At 39.7% G+C, this 21649-nt stretch overlaps 1 protein-coding gene across 1 annotated transcript; it reads right to left on the bottom strand.

The window, feature by feature from the left end:
• Positions 1-934: 934 nt before the first annotated feature.
• Positions 935-16909, bottom strand: kif4 (kinesin family member 4; the record flags this gene model as incomplete). The annotated part of the gene is made up of 30 exons (XM_083926516.1): positions 935-1337; positions 2705-2809; positions 4331-4456; positions 4796-4957; positions 5180-5281; positions 5596-5673; positions 5785-5904; positions 6011-6181; positions 6295-6424; positions 6696-6793; positions 6923-7078; positions 7977-8090; positions 8302-8385; positions 8537-8647; positions 9033-9177; positions 9300-9403; positions 10536-10712; positions 10911-11012; positions 11169-11274; positions 11376-11434; positions 11675-11807; positions 11926-11987; positions 12123-12298; positions 13040-13159; positions 13326-13420; positions 15568-15734; positions 15859-15948; positions 16083-16273; positions 16507-16621; positions 16787-16909. The coding sequence occupies 30 exons, from the start codon at positions 16907-16909 to the stop codon at positions 1140-1142; spliced, it is 3720 nt and encodes a 1239-aa protein (XP_083782642.1). The 3' UTR covers positions 935-1139.
• Between the last annotated feature and the right edge of the window lie 4740 nt (positions 16910-21649).

The following is a 21649-nucleotide window of genomic DNA, read 5'->3' as shown; positions in this document are numbered from 1 at the left end:
GAATAAAAACACAATTGGTTTTCAATATTAAGTTGTGCTCTGAAAACAATTACGTACAGACGCAGCTCAGTTGTATATTAAAGGCACTATTTTATTCATCTGTTTCTAAAAACAACATGTTACATATAAAGAGGTGCTCACTAAAATGCTGTGGACTACTGATCATGGGTCAGGAAATACTTGTGTCCTGTGTTCACAATTCTGCCCAAAAGAAATATACCATTTAATGACAAACTGAGGTTCAGGCTTTTGTTTTAGTTGCAAGTTAAAATAAACAAAAACAAACAAATTATAATCAGTGCACGGAATTTGGTTTCCAATGTCAATAAATACAGATTCTTGACACCACCGCAGGCTTCGCTGCCTTTGTAGAAATTCATGGAGAGAAAAAGAAAATGGAGAAAATAAATGATAATACAAAAAAATACTGAAGTCATAATGCGATTTTGCTTTTGGCTGAATTGCTGTTTATTTTGTTCTTTTGACAGTTTGAGGGATTTGCAGGAAAGAAATGTGTGCGTGCTATACTCAAGTATTCAGGTCTTCAACCACTCACTGCAAATTTGAGTTTAGTACTTCAAATAAGATTTTATATTTTTAATTCAGCGTCAAAGAGTTTCCTACTAAAAACAGTAATATTAAACATGAATCAGACAAATGAATGAAATAAATACATTATTAAACACGGGTGTGCATTCAGACCAAAGGAAAAACAAGATTTGACTGTAAGACTTTATTAAGCTGATAGTAAAAGCACAGTGAAACTCCCCAAGACGTATTTTAATGCGTTAATTAGTACTCCTGTAAAACTGTGCGACTGAATTGGTGAATTACTGATTTTACAAATGAGCTAAGTAAATTTAGTCTTACTTGGACATTGGAAATATCATCTAACATGTTAAACTAAAATATTATGTACAGGCCTCTTGATCATCTCATTGTGAATTCCAGTAAAACATCCATTGCTATTCACAGTCCTTTTGTTACGCTCTACAGAATCAAATGCTACTTTCAAGTTACAGTACAACAGTTTAGTCACATATACAATTAAAAAAAGACTAAAAAAACATGTTGACAAAACATGGAACCGAACACATATGGACACCTCAGGTAGACAGCCCTACCCGGCTCTTTCCTGATTACGATTCCTCTCTGATCGGAGCGCAGCCAGAGAAGAACTTGTTCTGAAAACTCGTCAGGATTCTTTTCTTCTTCTTGAGGAAGCTGACGGTTGTTCTGTCCTCACCGTCATCCTCTTCCTCCTCCTCCACCTCCTCCGGCACGATGGGTTTCAGGTCTGCAGGGGTGTGTCCCATGTCTTGGATTTCTTTTAGTAGCTGAAGTATCACATATTAGTAGAGTATTAGCATGTTTTGTATGGTCTAAAATTGATATTATATAGATTGAAGCATAAATCTCTATATAAATGCTTCTGAATTACTGTACAATTACTGTAGTGAAGTATAAGTTTGATGCTCTTGATTTTCACTACAGTTCAGCGGGAAATATATTACTTTTCACGCCACTACATTTATCTGATAACTTCAGTTGCTAGTTATTTTACAAATTATGTTTTTAATTTGGTTGGGGGCAGCAGCTCCAGCAGGGGACCCCAAACTTCCCTTACCCGGGCCACATTAACCAGCTCTAACTGGGGGATCCCGAGGCTGGTTGCAGAGTAAACACACAGGCCTCACAGTGACAGTTAGAAACAAATACTTCTGTCCATTCAATGTTCAATTGCCAGTTTTCTGTGTTAACCTTTTGTTATTTTAAAGTAGAAAGAAACAAGTGGCTTGCATCTCCCTTAGAGATAGTGTGAGAAGTTCAGCCATCCGTGAGGAACTCGGAGTAGAGCCGCTGCTCCTTTGCGTTGAAAGGAGCCAGTTGAGGTGGTTCGAGCATCTGGTAAGGATGCACCCTGGTCGCCTCCCCAGGGCGGTGTTCAAGGCACGTCCAGCTAGGAGGAGGCCTCGGGGAAGACCCAGGACTGGGTGAGAGATTATATCTCCACACTGGCCTGGGAACGCCTCAGGATCCCCCAGTTAGAGCTGGTTAATGTGGCCCGGGAAAGGGAAGTTTGGGGTCCCCTGCTGGAGCTACTGCCCCCGCGACCAGACCCCGGATAAGAGGTTGAAGATTAGATGGGAAACATTATGGTGATTTAACCAGACTGAAACGATGCGATGCAGTCTATGAAAAGCACACAAGGAAGAGTGTACTGGGAGGGGGCGGAGCATTGTGGCCCTGCGCCTACAGGAAGCGCATGAGCAAGTTTCCCAGCGCGACGGTATTCGACATACTGACTGCGAGCGAGGACAACAGTCAACATCAGCCTCCACGGCCATGAATTACTTATATGTCGTATAGGCTTCTTCTCAAAAAGGGCCAGTAAATATTCCCTTGCGAGCATTGTGTGGGTACGTCAGAGCTGCTCTGCTACAGTAGAGATACGGTAGCGCAAAATCCTACCATCCTACCGTCTACACCCCTATGTCTGTATTACAACGTTTAAAGTTTCAGTGGCAACAAACACTGAGGGCAAGAGACACATCTACAATCATAAATGTCACCGTCAGGCCCCTGTTGTGGTCAAATCCATTGACATGCATCTTTTATGAAGTCTTGAGCATGACGTCTACGTGCAGGCCAATCATTGTGGAGAACACTGCAGGGATGATTATTGCTTGTGGAGCCAGCTTACCTTCTTCGTCGGTGTACAAGATGGCGGCTTGAAGAATGTGGTGTTGTCAGGGCTGGCCGATGTGGTATCTTCAAGAGACGCAGAATCTCTGGTAACACTTACATCCTGGAATGAGTTAGAAAGTCCAAGCTTATTGTTCTACATTGTATATTCAGAAAGCTATTCAATATCTTCAACAGAGGGGAATGTTTACTTTTTTTCTTAAAAAAACAACTGAGATTAAAATGTTATTGAAATAGTTGCAGATTAATTTAATAGACAGCTAATCGATTAATAGTCGCAGCTCTAAATAAATAACTAACAGTTAAATAAGAACTTGAGTTTATCAGTTATTTAATAGTCAACATTACATGAGTTTCCCACAGAGCAGTTAATGTGTGGTGCAGGGCCGTACGGAGCCCTTTTGAGTGGCAGGGGCTCTGACCTCTCCCCTGTGCAGAATCTGACAGATATGTGAACTGCTTTTATCTGAATCATAACATAAAATATACATAACTATATGTCTGTGGGTATAGCAAAGATACGTCTTTTTTTTTTTAACTTCAATTTTACGTGGAACTGAATAATCACGATCCCATTTGAAGTTTATAACGTGATGGGGCTGACATTCATGTGATTAAGACATATATTAGGCTATACTTGTAAATATTTATGTGGGACACATTTAGGCCACCCAGTCCCTTTGATCTGCAGAAAGACCTTTTTGACATCGTTACATTCCTAGCTCAGATTTCAGCACCAACCAGAAGTTAGAGCGAAACTGTGCGTACACACACTGCAGACTGTCAGCACACAAGCTGCAGTGAGGTGTGCGTCTGTGTGTGTGTGTGTGTGTGTGTGTGTGTGTGTGTGTGTGTGTGCGAGGATGACAGGGAGAAGGAGTGCTATGCGGAGATGAATAAATGGAACAATATTACAAAAGCGCGTTGAAAAATAGCAAATAACCCGGAATCAATTTATGGCGCTCAAAGTTGATTGTGTGGCGCAGCGCCGCAAATTGTTCTATGAATGGGAAACACAGCAATACCTTCCAACCTCTATGATTACACTGGTTGGTGTAATGTATGTAGTGTTACAATGTATTAAGAGGAACAGTTCATTCTGATGGCCTTTCAAGTTCAGTGGAGTTAAAACTTCCTGACGGACCCTTTTCACAGCAGACTGCTGAAACTGATGACATCAACGACGGCTCAGTTCTATTAAGTGTCCAAGTAAACTATTCCATTGAGTCAACATGCACAATACTGGGGAGTAATGCAGCTATTCTTAATGTTATTGAATACACCCTGTGCTTTTTCCACTATGACATGTCAAAATGTCTGCCCTGAAAAAGGTCTATCCAACTGGCAGGTGTTATAGCACAGAACAGTCTGATAAACAATAATATAACACGAAAACAGAAAATTGCTGTTGTTGGTTGATGTTGCAATGGGATCACATCAGCTGCAACATCAAATCAGGCCAGGGGCAATGGCCCTTTCATACTTCTACTCCCTACTTCCAGCGCCCTTGCTTAGACCACACCCATCTTTATACTGGGTCTTAATTTGGATCTGAACTACACAAGTGTTGGGACTGCATGTTGAAAGATAACGTTTGATAACTGGAAGTCCTTAGATGACTTACCTCTGCAAGAACCTGGTTATCCATATTTCGACATTTCTCATGATTGCACTGGCAGTTCTCCCCGCATGTCATCTTTCCTTTGCGGCACCTGCACTGCCTGTTGCCGCAGCGACCTTTACACGCACACTAAAGAAAGAGAAATCATGATATTCCTTTGCATCACAGATAACTAAAGTATCCTGAAAAAATTCAGAGTTCAGCACTGTCCAAAGCAAGTCACAATAACTAAATTATAAACCTTATAAACTTTTTTGTGTTTGTCATGAAATGTCTGAAAATAAATTGAACTGATAAGCAAGATGTAACAAGATAAGGTTTATGACTTTTGCTTTAAACTCTCAACTAAACAAAAGAATTGACTTTGGATGGTACTACTCTGCTTTTCACTTATCTAGTGCATTTTCAGTAAAAGGAGATCTGACACACATATGGCCAGTTTGAAGATGACACCAGCCCCAGTCTTACCCCAGTCGCTTTTGGTTTCTTTGAGATCCTGGGTGCCTTCTCAGCTTTCCCAGGCTGCCACTCGTCCTCTTCCGCCTCATTTTCATCCTCACTGGGAGACAACAGCTCTTCAAAGGTGATATTCTGTGGTGCTTTGGCTGTGGTGAAGCGCTTCCCTTTTGACTTACGAAAGAAAGAAAAAAATCAACAAAATTGGGTATTAAAATGAGTAGTGAATACTGAAGTCTACATCTCATCTTAAAGCATTCTGTTTTAATGCTTTATATCAGTTTAAATGAGTAAAACATGGTCAGTGGCTATGGGGAAATAACCTACATTAGCCAACTTACACTCAACTGAAGTAACCTTGTATGAAATGAAGGTAGAATATCTGCAATAACTTACCTTTGGAGGAACGTACTCAAACGGGTCATTTCGGATCAATTCATTGTTGGTCGTAGGCACAAGGATTTTCTTTTCACTTTCCAGGTTGAGCAGTTTTATTTTCTGTGGAAGAAAAATTAAAACATGGTTTAGACATGGTTGCATTGGAGACAATCACACACACTGCTTAAGTAAAGACGCATACAGCACTTCACATCAGTACACATTTGTGCTGTTTCATGGTAAATTTTCTGCAGTCATGTAATTCAACAATGACTATTTCAAATTATTTGTCATGTGATTGTTAGAGTCAACAGTAACTCAGTTCTTTTCAGTCCCTGCTACCATCAGTGTGTTATACATTCGTGTATGGCATTCATAATTTATAATGAAGCCTTACACTGAAATCATACAAATTAAAAGCAGATGCAAGTTACCTGTCTGTACTGCTCGTTCTGCTCCACCAGTGTCTGGTTCTGCTCACTTAAGTTTCGTAGTTTTTCAAGCTCTTCTTCCTAGAATGATGTAACCACATGATTAACTTTTTGTGACAACAGCACAGCGTCTCCTAAAAACAAGGAGAAATGCAGGAAGACGAAGCTACACTGCAGCTAGCAGAGACAAACCTGCACTTGGAGGCGCTGAAGAAGCTCCTTCTCCTTTGAACTCTCCTTATCTTCCTGCTTTGATTCGTCTGACTCTTCACATATGGGTTTGTTCTGTAGCTGGTTCAGGAAGTAAAGGACCTTTTCAAAAGGGGGAAAAAAAAACAAATATTCAGAACAAAACATTTCATGTTTGAGGATGCATGTCACCAAATTGCAAATTGGTACAAGTAAAAGCCATGAGCACCTTCTCCTGATGCCTCTGCTCTAGTTCCACCAACTGCTGTTGGTGCTCCATGTCCATGGTTGACATCACATTTCTCTCTTCAGCCAGCATCTTCCTTAGGTCTTGTGCATTCCCTGTCTCCTGTTTGAGCTCGCTCTCCAGCTTGGCACTGGCTGTTTTAGCAGACACCAGCTACATGAAAAGGGTAAACAATTATTTTATTTATTTTGTTTTAGAAAAAGGATGATTGGCAACAAATGAAAGTGCACAAGTGGGAATAAGAAATAATTTAAGCATTTGCTCACCTCAGACATGAGGGCCTTAAGGGCACACTTGGCATCGACTATGCTTGTGATGCTGTCAAAGCGCTGTTTCAAACGCCCCTCGCTATCTGCGACAAGAACTTTCTGCTGAAGGTCGGCTATCTGGGCATTCCTGTTAAAATACAAAACATTCTGCAAATCATAACAATTCTTGCAAAAAACGTACAGATCAATTTGGGCTTTCCTGTAGATATAATTTTGTAAAACTGATATTCTGGTTTGAAAGAATGTTTACAGCAAAGACCCGAAATAAAAATCACATATAGCTGTTAAAAATTCCACCTACTGTACATGTACAGGGAGGTTGAGTAGGATAAATGCTTGTAAAAAAAACAATAACGAAACAGTTCAATGCAGTGTCCGTGTTGTTTTGTCAGACTAACCTGAGGCCCATCTCTGTCTGAAGGTTCTCCACCTGTTTGGTCAGAGGTGTTTCCAGCACCCCCTGGGTCTCCAGCTCAGAGATGATCAGTGTCCGACGCTGCATCAAAAGACGCAACGAATCAAGGGTTGATTCTTACTTTGCTTTTGCACTGGATGCCTAACTTATTCTCAATTGTGAATATTCTCATGAGTGTGCGTGCATAACAGTACAGAATTGACATCTCACCCTGATTTTGGCAGCGGGTCGGTCTCCTGCTTCGATCTGCTGTTTGAGGTGGTTGATCTCCTGAGCCAAGACCTTTCTGTCTTCCAGCAGATCATTGAGGTGGCGCCGGGCCTCTTCTGTGCTGACCATCACCTCCACTTCATTGAGAAGCCATGTCTGATCACAAATACAATCACAGAGTTAAAGCGACATTCTTATTGTCTAATGTGGATCCATTTGGGTTAATTCACATACTCCATGGGCAACAATACTGTTTGGAAGTAATTCAATAATATTCCTAATTGCACAGAGACACTTCACAGGTTGAACAAACTTGCAACGGTTGGTTAACCAACCTCAAGATGTGGAATTTCAGAGGCCGATAATCTTAAAAATACAAAATGTGACGAGGGCAAATAAATATTTTTTAGATTGAACAGTTTTTTCTATCATGCCTTCACCATCCTAGAATAAAGAATACATAATTTTATTCTAAACCTGTTTTGAAATCATAATTTATTTATTTTTTAATATTTAGACACATGAATGCCAGGCCCATGTATCCTTATCGACGAGCATATATATAGGTATATAGAAAACAGAATAACTTTAAATACTCTTTGACAAATTAATGCTAAAGCTTTTGAAGTCCACTTTTCAGAAAGGCTGAAAGTCTGTTTCATTCAAATGCCCTGTGGCATCTCTCCTTCTCTCCTCTGCTGCTAAGGCATCTCAGCCTCAAAGTCTACAAGAATTTAACTTATTTGATACATTGCCAATTAGTCGCAACCGTACCATACAATTGGTGTTCGCTTTTAGGTTGTTCACAACAATTCTCCATTAATGAGCCTGCTATGGTTTCAAACAAGCACTGTCAGAGAGGAGGAAAAGGAAAAGGCAGAGAGTTAAAAATCCCCTCAGAACCGGGCGTGTCCCTACTCCCTAATTATTGGAAATAATTATCTGATGAATTTCATCATTATCAAAACAATAAAATTTGGTACTCATCAGCCAATAATACAATGGCTCTGATATACTGTGCATCCGTAGTAATACTAGATAATGCTTTTTATACCTTAACTCTTGCAGCAGCTCCCTCCATCCCTCTGTTATGACCATCTTTGCGTTTCTCTGCTACCTCACTTCTCTTCTGTAGAGCATCTTTCAGCCGCTTGTTTGCAGCTGCAGCCTGTAGAGGAAACACACTTTAAATTATTTCCATTTACACTTAAATCTTACAGTTTGGCACTCGCCTAATGAGGACTGAATTGCTTGCTGAAAATGGGTCAATTAGTGACTCAGGTTTGCAACCAGGCCTGTCCTAATTAGTGCCACGCATTAAAAATATAAAATATAGTATGTACTTGCTACTTTACAGGTGTCAGATCAAGAGGCCTCACCTCCTCAGTTTTACGACGCAGAACATTGGCTTGTTTCTGGAAATCCCTCTCAAGTTTGAGCAACTCATACTGGCGTTTACGATCCTGTAAAACAGATACAAAATAAACTGGATTTTATGTAGCCAAGTAACCTAAATAAAGAGTATAAGGAAAAAAATAATTTAGCTGCTAATGAATTTATGAATGTTGGTTATAGAAAAAATGTCCTGCAGAGAAGAACTTCATCTCTACATACCTTCTCCTTCAGCTGCAGCACCTCCCTGTCTTTTTTGCTCTTCCAGAGTCTGAATTTCTCAGAGTCGTCCCTCATCTGCCTCATCAGCTGTGTACGCTGGCTTTTCATAGCCTGTGAGAACACAGTGTTATTGTGCTTGGATTCAGCATCTGTGACTTACATTAGTTGCAAGTCCTATTAAACATCAGCAACGCTGTATGCCACTCTTATCACATGATGGTGCCATGGTGCTCGGGGGTCTGTTATGGCCTTGGGCATAGGCGGGTCATGTCGCAGTAGCCTATCACCTGCCGTTCGGGCCAAGACGTGACTTGGGTGGTGTTAAGTTTTATAAATAAAATGTATGCAACATTAACTTTTAACCCAACAGTCGTACAGATATGAGAAAAACATCCATCCAAAATAGTATTATGTTTGTGTACACTTAACATACCTAATGCACCCCTCCTCATCAAAGGAACTACAGTAGATGAAAGTGAAGAAAATCACAGATTACCTGTATCTCATGCATTAGTTTGCCGACTTTCTGAACAGAGGACTCTTTGAGTTTCAGCAGTTTGGACTGATCAAAAAGCTTCTTCTTCATGTCTCCGAGCTGGCCCTCAAGCTCCTGCAGTCTCTTTCTCCGCTGCTCACTGAGCCTAGAAGAAGGTGGTGCATATCAGATGAAGCAGGAAGTCAAAAGTGAAAGCTCACTCTACTTTTATGTCATAACAAATGAGTAGTATTTTTGTCAAATGATTAGTAATGCAAGTGTTCATACTTAGCCTGGTTAGTGTCTTTCTTTGCAGACTGAAGTGCAAAAACAAGTTCTTCTTTCTCCTTTTGCAGAGAATCCACAGCAGTCTGTAGAGTCTGTACATTTTTCTGTAGGACATAATGCCGAGAAGATTAAAACGTGTCCATCATTTCTCAATGATTAAAAAATATATGGCTTGGCTCATAATTTATATTACCAGTAAAACAGACTATGCTTTAACTCAACCCATTACAACTCTCATGGGAAGTTAGTACTGTACCCTTAGTGTTAACAAGGGAGTCACACTACTCTGTCCGTCATGTTAACTAGTGGATGGTACAACATCTGGACTAACACATGTAGGCAGGTGTGTTATTGGCAAAAATCCAAAAAGCAGAAATATGCCGTGTCCTCATCCACGCCACATGTAAAATACCATGGCCTAATCCAGGGGTGTCACACTCTAATTCAAAGTGGGCCAAATTTAAAAACTGGGACAGTGGGCCTAACTCAATATTTACTTAAAAAAAAAAAGACTGTAAATGTGCATGTTTTTCCTTCTCTCCAGATTTGTAATGTTGAACCTTTTCAGTGCAGGTCCTTGTACTTGTTGTGGTGTTTTTTATTTTATATTGTTTTGTTACAGCAGCTCTTTACCTTCATTAACAGATAATCTGCCTCCCACCTGTGTTGAAAGCTCCTGTTCTCCATCTTTCTTTTGCCCATTTTTGGGGAGGGCTGGATTAAGTTTGACCGAAGAGAGCATGGATGCTCATGTTTGTCAACAGAAAAGTAGACGTATATGTGCTATATACTCGCGGGCCAGCTCTCATAGAACCTTGATATGATCTTGCGGGGCAAATATAATTAAACTGCAGGTTGGACACCCCTGGCCTAATCAAATGCAACTCTTATTGCTTTTTGTTTAACTGGTGGAACTGCTGGATGAAGCAATCATTCTACCTCTCTAGCACCACACAAAGGGCTCAGTATTAACATTTTTCATGTCAGAGGAGTGCCCTGCAATACACTTGCATCCTGTCCAGGTTGTACCCCGCCTCACGCCCAATATCAGCTGGGATTGGCTCCATTAACCAATTTTATCATTTACACATATTAAAGCCAAAGATGCTCCAACTTCCATTTCATTGTAACATTAACTAATATCATTTACTGCAAAATGTGTCAGTAAGTTCTCGAAAAAACAAAACGTATCTAATTAAAAAAACTAAAAGTGTAATGGATACAAAATCCTCTTACCTGGTGCTCTGATTGAAATGGCTCCAACTGGTTGTCATTCTGGCACATTTTCTTCACATAAGCTTCCTTCAAACTCAACACTTTGTTCAGCTCAATCAGTTCCTTGGAGAGCTGGGCCTGCCGCAGTGCATGATGGGTTGTAAAGGCCTCCGGGGATTCCTTTCCACCACTGACATCCTGTTTAATGTGTTAAAGAGGTAGGAAACATCTCCATTTACATTTAGTTTAGTTTGGTTAGGTTAGGACAGTACATTTGTAGCGATTAGTACAGTATTAATACAAAGCTAAGCACTGCAGAATTCTCAATTTTGTAAAGTATCTTTGACATTAATCATCATTTCATGTAAACGATTAGAGAACAAAGTGTCAACGTACTGCTGGAGATTCATCATTTTTACTGCCATTCCCGGACACCTCAGGTCCATCCTCTCCTGCAGCTATAGCGTCAATGGAGGCGGCGATGCCTGCACTTTCATTCTTTGGAAAAACCAACAAACAGTCAACCTTAAAATTCAGTACAAACATCCAATCAACGGTGCTGGGTTTAAATGTGTTATACTTGCTACATAAGTTATGACGGCATTACTACACACTGCTGTCTTCAGTGGATTATAATGTAAGAGACTTGTGTACCTTGAGCTCCAAGATGATGTCCTGCAGATTCCTCATCACCTCAATGTTCTCCTTTAACTCCTGGTCCTCCAGTGTCTCCAACACCTTTTCAAGATTAACTGTGCATCTGAAATAAAGGTAAATAAAAAATTTAAATATCTGAAATAGTGCAAATATAATCCAGATAAAGCTTTTAAGTATCCGTGGCTTTATGCCTTGTAAACTCACGCTGCATGGTCCCGCAGTTGTTCAATTCTGCTTTGGAGCTTCTCATTTGCATGTTCTGTCTATGAAAGAAAACAAACACAATGTGTTAAACATAATAGATGGTGAAGCAAAATGTCAGACAAAGGACATCGAAAAAGATAAACTGTAGCCTGTATAGATTAGGTTTTTATATCAATTGTCCTAGCATTTAACTCATAGGTAAAAACACATAACTCGTAGTAGCAGTTTCCCCATCAACTTCCAACAATGACTTTGGAGGAAGGACGATTAGTACATTTTTTTCCCCCAGTCTGGCTCACCGTAATGATCCTCTCAAACATGAAGGCAGTCTGTCCAGCTGCCTCACTCAGCTCCCTGCTTAGCTTATTGTTCTCATCCTGCAGAGAGCGATTCCTTTCCAACAGCTTAGTCACCTTCTCCGTTGACTCTGGCCTGTAACAGAGGGACAAAGTAACCATTATGGCCTTTTGTTATGGGTAATGCGTACCCTGGGTGCATTTATCCAACATCCTGGTGGGACATTGATTTACTGAGAAATGATTTGTCTTACCCAGAGAGCACAGGAGCTACACCTCCACGGGCATGGAGTAGCATCACCTGCAGCTCCTGAACCTAAACAAGTGTATAAATCATGACATTTGTTACATCTTAGATGGAACAATTAAAGTGAGCATCGTACACTTTATTTCCTATCAATCTCTAACTTGTAAAGAAGTAACTGATTTCTGTACAATTCGATTTCCGTACCTGTTGTTTCAGATGGTTCATTTCTGCAGCTCTGGGGTCGACATTGACAATAGGTTTGTTTTTAATCTTGCGAGCTCTGTCAGCATATCGCAGCGTGTTGATGGTCTCCTCCATGTTTGAGTCAGCAGGACTGATGCATGCAATCATCAAAGTGTGGCTATTTCCACCCAAAGAATCTGATGATGACAAAAAGAACACAATTCACAACAGCGCTACCTGTTATTTTTGTGTTTACAGTAAAATTAAGCTATACAGATATGTTGTTCAGTATGTACCAGCGTTACATGTTGCCAGTAAACAATGCTATCAATAGATCTGAATGAATATCTCTGTTTGAAGGGACCAAGTGGGAGGTAGGCTTCCAAAACAGTTTCCTCTAAACAGTTTCAAAAAGGATCACATAGAGTAGCCTAAATGTGTGTGATTTGGTTAAAGAGATAGTTCAGAGAAACGGCCGTTTTGGGGAATTTTACTGTTCTTCACAGTTTCAGAGTCATCCATCCATCCATCCATCCATCCATCATCGTCAACTGCTTGTTTTTGTTTGTACCCATAGAGACAAACAGAGACAGACAACCATTCACACTCTGATCTACGGGAAACTTAGAGTAATCAATTAACCTAACACATGCATGTCTTTGACAATTGTGGGAGGAAACCTGCATAAACATAAACATAATCAGAAATTTAGTGAAACTAAGTAAGTAAACTAAGGCGATGAGAGGGGGCATCTTCTCCCAAGCTTTGTCTGAGAGGAGACCCACAGTCTCAGACTTTGAAAACCTATGCTTTAGACGATAAAAACCAAGAAAGCAGCCTACTGTATGTTTTACAAACATGATTTGCTCACGATTGAAGGTCCTCAAAGTGAGGATGGTATGTGAGACTAAAGACCACCAATCTAAATCAAAGCTTACCTTGTAGCAGACGAGTGAGTTTGGAGTCTCTGTAAGGAACAAAGTTATTTTTCTTGCTTTCATCCCCCAAGGCACTGATCACATTCCCCAGAGACAAAAGGCCACGATTGATGCTGATGCCTGAAGATGAAAGTGAAAAGCACCGAAACAGAAATGCAATTAAGAGCACTTTTACGATACAAAGAGACAACACAGAAATATTATAACTACACGATGACTGGGAGAATCATAAATTTAGAGTAGACCATTTTTAACAGAGTAAAAGTAAGAAAAACATTTAGTTTACCTTCCTTTAAACGATCTCCCTCCGCTTTGGTTTTCTTTTGCCTTTCGGAACCAGCCAAATCCACAAGGTGCAACTTTGAAACTACTGAATCGGCTCTGCAACAAAAGATTACACACATTTTCAACTAAGATAGTGTTTTCAAAGTGTTGCATTGTGTGCCGTAGAATATGGACTTATGTGATAAGGTATCTTTATGAAAAACAGCAGCATAAACATAAAAATCAAGTCAAATCAGTTTTGGTTAAAATCAAAGAATATGACAACCCCCTGTACAATGATGAAAATATGCGATAATATTATTGAATACTGCAATAACGATATTACTTGCAACAATACAGATATTAATTGTACTCAGTTCTGCTGCTTTCAGTAAAGTTCTAAAATAGTGATTTGCAATGTGTTGATTGCAAAACATATTGTGAAGATAAAAATGCCTAGATGCCCTACTTTCCAGTTCAGGTTAATTTATTGTACACTACCCTTTAAACAACATTCAACCCATTGTCAGAAATTAAGAGGGGCAAGGGCCAGAAATGCCCAAAGAAATCTCATTCAGTACTGAGTATTCTCAGTACTATAATGGCAATTTTAACAATGACAATGTGAGCAGCCACACTGAAGAGCAATAAAACGTTCTGAAACAATGTTGACAAGCACACACTGCACACGCCAGCTGTGTCTGAGCCCCACATGTCCCTCCTCTTTTGCATTATTGTGTTCAGTGTTTCCCCGAGGATGGAGTTGTAACAGCTGAGATGAAGTGCGCGTACAGGGGGAAAAAAGCAAGGCTGCAAAGCGTGCCCTGCTGAGAAGGGCTCTTTGGACCTAAGTACATAGTTCTTTAGTGCGCAGTCACTCATCTGGAAATCCAAACATGTGATTTGAGAAACAAGCCGTTATGAGTGACCTGTATCGCCCAGTGTTAAGTTCCACTTTTTTAAAATTTAGTCCTAGTGTTTCAGATGAAAATGCAAATGACAAGTCACTTCTATTTTAGTCTGTTTTTTCTCAACATTAGTCCAAAATGTTTTAAATGCATCGGATTTCTGGCTATCATAATAAGATACAATAAAGGCAAAAATTCTTACAATTAAATGCATTGTTTATTTTCTTAAAGTCAAAGTCAGATCACTTCATGTCATTTTACAGAGCAAACTAATGAAACCGAATGCATTGGACTCAACAGTGTTACTGTTGATAAAATAAGTTATGTCTATGTGGTTTCTTTAATAAAGGTAATGTAGCCAAACTAACATAACTGTCTCAGAGGGAACCTATATATTGTCTGAGACGAAACCTTCAGTGCGTCTGTCACTTGTTTCAATCAAGTGATTGAATTTGCTGTTCTGTTACTGTGCAATACTCAAATTAAATTGCAGGACTGTTTTCCCTTCAGGGAATGATAATATCTGTGATCAGCAGACAGAGGACTGTGTACTGAACACACAAGACACAAACAGGCGTTCATAATATTAGTTTATTATTAGTTATTATGATTTTATTAACTGCCCGCGGGGCAACACAGCTGAACCTTATTTTGGATGCCCTGTTCATATTTATATAAAGAACAGCAGATTCATGAAGTTGAAATGATGAGTTATCTAAAAGAAACGCTCGTTTTCATACTAAATAAATGTTTTGTTGTAGCTCAACAGGCCAGATAAGAGAGGAATTGTGTGGCACTTGTGTGTGAGCCCGACTCCGGACACGGAACGGAGAGCAATCTCCTCTTGTAAAATGATTCAAATAATTCAGGGGATCAAGTTCCCGGAGTGGCGAACCTCCGCTGCTGGATGCATGTACGCCATCAAACTAGCGTACACAAAAGGTCATCAGATACAACATTTATAAATCACTTAATTTAGCTTAGCATTATTTTCATTTATAAGAATAAGAAGAAATTAGTTGAAAAGTAGCCCCTGCTGTGCCATGTGGCGATGACAGATGGTTTAGATTTCAGTAAGTATGCTACATCTTATTTGTTATTATAGAGAGAGAGAGCCCTGTAGATTTGGACACATTTTGATTGAGTGCTTCTATCGTTCATAAAACCACTCTGAAAGGGATCCCAATGATTGGGAGTTAGAACGATTTTTAAAACTATACATTTATAGTTATCGTTAAAGTTCTTGGCATGGCGTCCTTTAAAGCTTCAATATGTGTAAACTCAAAATGATGTGTGTTAAGGTTACAGGGGACTAATATTAGCTAAAGTGATTTTGTGAGAAAACACCAAACTGACTTGTCTTTCCCTCTGCGCTGCTCCAGTGTGATGGTGAAGATAGCATGTGAGCGTGAGGAAGCGGCGTTCATTGCTGTGGAACCCACAGTGCGAGCAGAATTTCCAACCTCCAGACAACCCACCATCTCTTGGGCAGAGAAGACCTGCCTCTCTGTTAAACCCACGATCTGAAAGACATATATTATTATGAATATATAAATATATATAAATTCAGGCTATCTATTTTTATGTAAGATTTAAACAAATGCAGCAATGTGTATTTTTATTCTTGTAAACATGCCAGTCACTCACCTTAATGCCGCCTTTAGGGTCTTCTCTAATGCTGAGGGCAGGTTTATCTTTAGAAGGACACAGCAAGTCCAATATATCTTCATTATAGATCTACAACCAAAGAGAAAAAACGCTTTAGTAAATCATTTTAAAGGATCATTGAGCAATGACATAACATTTACTGAATGCCAAGCAACACAATACATTTCTAAATGACATAAGAATACAGTTTTGACAACACCAACCTCAAGGTAAGATACCGCCAGACAGAATTCACATTCTGCCCTCTTCTCCCTTTCCTCAAAGATCCTTCTGACAACTCGTGGAATAACTCCAACTGAAGGATCATTTTCTTGAGCTGATGTGTATGTTCCTCCCATGGAGAAGGTCTTCCCCGATCCTGTCTGTCCGTATGCGAGAACTGTGGCATGGTAGCCTACAAAAATGACAAATTAAAAAGAAAAATATCTTAATAATTTAACATCTTAGACAGTTTAATTATATTTTTCATTTGTATGCATACTCTGGACAGTTATAGTCCCCACTGAGCAAAACAATGAATCTTGTGTGGTCGAAACCTGCCCTGTTACCTCCCAAGAGGGGGCTAAACACAAAAAGACAAATTTCTTACTGAACTCAACGAAACACTATGGTAAAAGATTCAATTACCTTTAAAAAGCCCACACAATAAGGGGGCAACTGTTGTATTGAAGACCTCTTCTTGTTCAGCAGTAGGATCAAATACATAATCATATGTGAACGCCTTCTCTGTGCCAACAATCACCTGAAAACAAACAACAATTTAGCTATTTACACATAATGCATAGTGCAGTTGCACATGCTTAAAAAAACACATTAAATGCACTTGGATACAATGTACACAGTACAAAACATTGCCCTGAAACAGAAAGAAAATAATTATTTTCCAGAACAGTTGTGAAGCACAGACCTGCGGCTCTCCAGGTACGAAAGTGAGACAACACTGACATCCCTCATTAGTTTCTTTAGGGACCAATGGACGGCAACGCAAGGCAACCCGCACCGGGATCACCTTATCATCCTCATTTGTCATGATGCAAGACTTTATAACTGGTAATAAAAGAAACAGAAGAAGTTATCATAATGAAGTAATATCATTTCAGTCATGTAGCAATATCATGACACATTTTTATGGAAAGAAAACTCTGATAAACTTTCAATTTTCAATAAGTAATACCACACAAATTTAGCTGACTGCGATGGCAGACGAAACTCTAATGATTATCAGACCTGTGACAAGCTTCCGCTGCTTGATAACAAGCACATCATTAGACTCAGGTGTGTTAGAGCAGAGAGAAACCTAAAACATGCAGGGCAGTAGCTCTCTAGGAGCAGGATTGGGCACCCCTGGTTTAGGGTGTGATGGGTCTGTAGTGAGGTTTCCTGCTTGTTCTATGACTCGTTGTACAAGTCCTGAATGTGCAGTCCTGACTGTCTGTTTTCATCTGTTCTTGTCCTGTTTGATGGCTGATCCAAACCATACAGTCATGGATGTTTAGAGAAGAAACTGGATTGTTGCAGAGTAGAACAGGATAATCAGCAGGTTAAACATCCTGAGCTGGCACAGAAAGCAGATCCTCTGCTGGGCTCTTTTCTAATCCATTATTTTAGTCGTGACAGTAATTTGTGTAGATTGGCAGCAGAGACAGCACACATCCCTGGGGGGTCCCAGTGCAGATGGTCCAGGTGTTGGAGGCAATTTTCCCCAGCCTCACCTGCTGCCTCTAGTCGATCAGGAAGTTTGTGATCCATTGACAGGTTGCTGTGTTTACACCTCACATCCACACTACTACCTAGTGTAGTCACACATTGACTGCATCCTCCACTGACAAGTTAACCTCCGTTGACTCCTGTTAAGTCCTTCAGTGACTGTGTCAGTGGCTGCATATAGTAAAAACTGGACACCCAATTATTTAATCCATTGAAAGCTATGTAAGCTGCCTAATTACAACAGTGGCCAGAATTATCGACCTGGAATAAATAATCTTAATTAATAAAAGAAAATACAATCCGCGCTGCTATTCCAAAGCAGCATCTACAAATGTGTACGTGGCTGCACAACAAGTTAATACTGTCAGACACTGGTTAATACCGGTTCACCATATCTGAAGAGAACAGTGTCATATTGTCAGTAAATCGCCATCTATGGAGCATGGTTGTCTGAGGATGACATCATAGTCTATAGTTCATGGTCCTTCTATAGTCCTGGTTCCGACAGATCAATATAACGGTGTGTAACATATAGGTTGATAGGCAGGAGTTATTATGGAAATGTAATTGTGCCGAATCGATCTCTCTTCGGGAGACATGAGTTAAGTCTAACTTACCGAACGGTAGCGGTTACCGTTTAAGAAGCACTGCCAAACAAGCTAACAAGCTTTAACAAGCGCTGGTTAAAGTTCGTTTTTTCGATGCCAATAAGCAAACGAAAGGTATCTTTAACCCACAGATAGTGAAGTTAAAGTTGGCGTCGGTTTGTTTTTGACCAACGTTACCGTTGGTTAGCTAGTTGCGGTTATTAGCAGGACGTTGATTTTTACGTTAACTTACCTTTTCACGTTTCCTCCAGTGTCAACGTTTGAATACAACGAACACTTAATTCGGCGGTTCTGGTGATAAAAGGCAGCACTAATATAAAACTAATAGTTATTATTAATAAAACCGCTACTTGTTGGCACGGCTAACTTTTCTAAGTTGGGTAGCCCGTGTACTTGAATATCTCCCAGATGAATGTTGTTACTGCCCGCCACTTTCAAACAGCCGGCTCCTCCTCCTTCTTCTTCTACTGCTTTATTATGGCAGAGTCAACGGCGCTCAGCAGCGTCACTGACCTCCACAGGGTGAATGAAACAAACACAGTAGCATATTTGTACAATACCTCAACAAAGATTGTAAAGAATGTAACTAAGTACATGTATTCAAATACTACACTTCAATACATGTTTGAGGTACTATATTCCTATACTTGAGTAATGCAATTCTATTACTACTTTGTATTTCTATGCCACAACATTTCGTTGGAAATATTGTACTTTTTACACCACTACATTTATTTAGTAACTTTAGTTACTTTACAGATTCAGATTATTAACAAAAGATATGGTCATCACATGGAGTAATGTATACTGTTTTAGATTAGCTACACATCTGTATTACATGAAATCAAATTAGCCCCACCTTTATCAGATGCAACATTAAAGTGATATTTACATTAATCTATCAATAACTATAATCTGATAATATAATGTTCTGAAATGGGCCATTCTGCATAAGACCTCATTTTACTTTTTGTACTTAAAGTACACTTTCATGATTTTACTTTTGTACTTTGACTTAAGTAACATTTTGAATGTAGGACTATTACTTTAATTCCATTTTATTTACAGTGCCAAATCATGACAAAGGTTATCTCAGGACACTTTACAGAGTAGGTATAGACCACACTCTATGACTTATTTATGATTTACATAGACCCAACAATGCCCCCGAAGAGTACGCTGGCAACGGTAACCTTCCCTATAACAGGCAGGCAGATCCAGCTCTGTGGAGGATGGACATCTGTCTGCACCGGTTGGGGAGGAAGAAAAGGAGAGAGAAAGAGAGAAAAGACGGACAGAAGGACAGAGAGAGACAAAGACAGACACAAAGATAGACATAGATACATTTCCAGAGATGCAAGTAACCACAAAGGTAACAGTAACTATAATAATATCTATAGTAATGTGAGTATTACTTCTATGTTATGGCAGTTTATATAGTAGAATAGTAGAACGTATTTGTAACAGAGTATTTCCACAGTGTGGTGTTACTGCTTTTTCTTAAGTAAAAGCTCCGAGTACTTTTTCCACCACTGACAAAGATTAAACACAACAACAAAAAAAGCAGTTATTCCTGCCTCAATCTTTCTCCGTGATCATTTTTATTCAACACACATGAAAAACACGCTGCACCCATTTGTTACTTATTTCCCCTCCCTTTACGCTATTGGACCTGTGTCCTCTTCACAGTGATAACAACTGCTCATTGTCTTCCACAGGGCCTATTACGTTTTTTTTGTGTTTTCATAAATGTATTTGAAGGAACAGGCGATGCACAAATGTATCAATAATTTGATGTTTAAAAACACAAGGAGGTTCTGTTAATTATGTAGAAACCCAATTAAATAAATCATATAATTTGCATAACCAAGCAAATTTCGGTGTTGATTTATTTGTCTGCATAAAACCCATGCTTGAAGGGTTAATCTACCTCACTGAAGTTTCTATTGATATCTGAATCCACCCAAAAATTGACATAATTCTATGCCAGAGTGAAAGCAAGAGTAGAAGCACTGTTGTTTCCTGAAAGAGTCCATCCCAGTAACTGGGGAAATACCCCTCAATTATAGATGACCAACATTACAAAACATCCAAAACAAGGGTGTGAGGCTGAGCGGATAGAGCAAGAGTCAAAAACATTCTGCCCAAGCAACATAGGCCGAAGTAATTGTGTAAGATAGAAATACCACATTAAGAAATAAAACACTCAGGAGATTTTTTTTCTCAAGATAAGTGCAAATAGAGGAGGAAGATATGGCAGAGGAGAAGCTGAGGAGGTGACACGACATCGCTCTTGATGAGATGAATTTTCAGCCCTATGATGGAAAATGGGGAGTGACTCTGTTCTGGCTGGAAGAGAAAGGTCATTACATTGGCAGCCAGAAGGGAAAACAGTTGAGTCCAGATAAAGTGATGACAACGTCTCTACAGGGAAGAGAGAGCTAAGCCGGCAATAGCGCCAGACATCAGACCATGGACTTGAGTTGCATCTGTGTGCTTCTGATGAGCTGCATTGATGCAATGCTGTGTGACCAAAATGACTCTACTTCATCCACATTTGATCACATCAGAGGATAAGTAAAGGAGAAACAATCTCATGATGTTGTTGTAATTGGGTCTAGTGCAGTCCATGACCTTTATCACCCTTGTGACCACTGGGAACTGCAACAACACTGATAGAGGTTATCCTCTCCAGCACAGATGTCTGGCTCAGCCGCACCCCTACTGTGACGGATCCACATATTCACAGTATGGTTGAATAAGCTATGAGAGTGGCATTGTGACATGTACATCTTGTTGCAAAAATGTTTTTAAAATGCTTGCTGGCTTGTATATCCTCCGACATATTAATTATCATTACTGAGAAGTTGAAACAATGGAGGTAATAATACACAAGGCAGGAGGAATTCAGAGTGCCTTTAAGCTTCAGTGGGTTGGGAAGATTGCATGCCAAAACACAGGGCTGGCCAAGAGTAAATGATTGTTTTGTACCCAGGAATGTCAGCAGGAGACCGGAGAAGTAATAATTGGGTCATTGATATCATAACCCTGATATAGCCCACATAGCCACAGGGAAGTGATCATGTATGATATTCCATTCAGTCCCATTCAAATACATTTCTATTTAAGCACTGGTAAAGTGTTACTGAGCTTTCTGTTTATTTGAATCATCATGAGTATGGCTCACTCTCTATCTCCAGTGAACCACTGTACACATAAACTCGGGGGCAGTGAGTCCTGCTGCTACGGGAAATTCCACCACAAGGCCTAATAACAACATACCAGATTGTCTCTGTTCCCAAGAATAGAACAGACAGCGAATGAATGGAACAAACCAGTCGATTCACTCATATATATTCACTGAATGATGATTGTGTGAGTGGTAAAATCTTCTTAAATAATTAGATTTAAATCAATAATTATGTCTCAGTTCAGCCTTATTGGGGTCATAAAAC

The sequence above is a fragment of the Echiichthys vipera genome (genome assembly GCF_963691815.1).
Source record: "Echiichthys vipera genome assembly, chromosome: 14".
Lineage (NCBI taxonomy): Eukaryota > Metazoa > Chordata > Actinopteri > Perciformes > Trachinidae > Echiichthys > Echiichthys vipera.
This window is presented reverse-complemented; position numbering and strand designations above follow the sequence as displayed.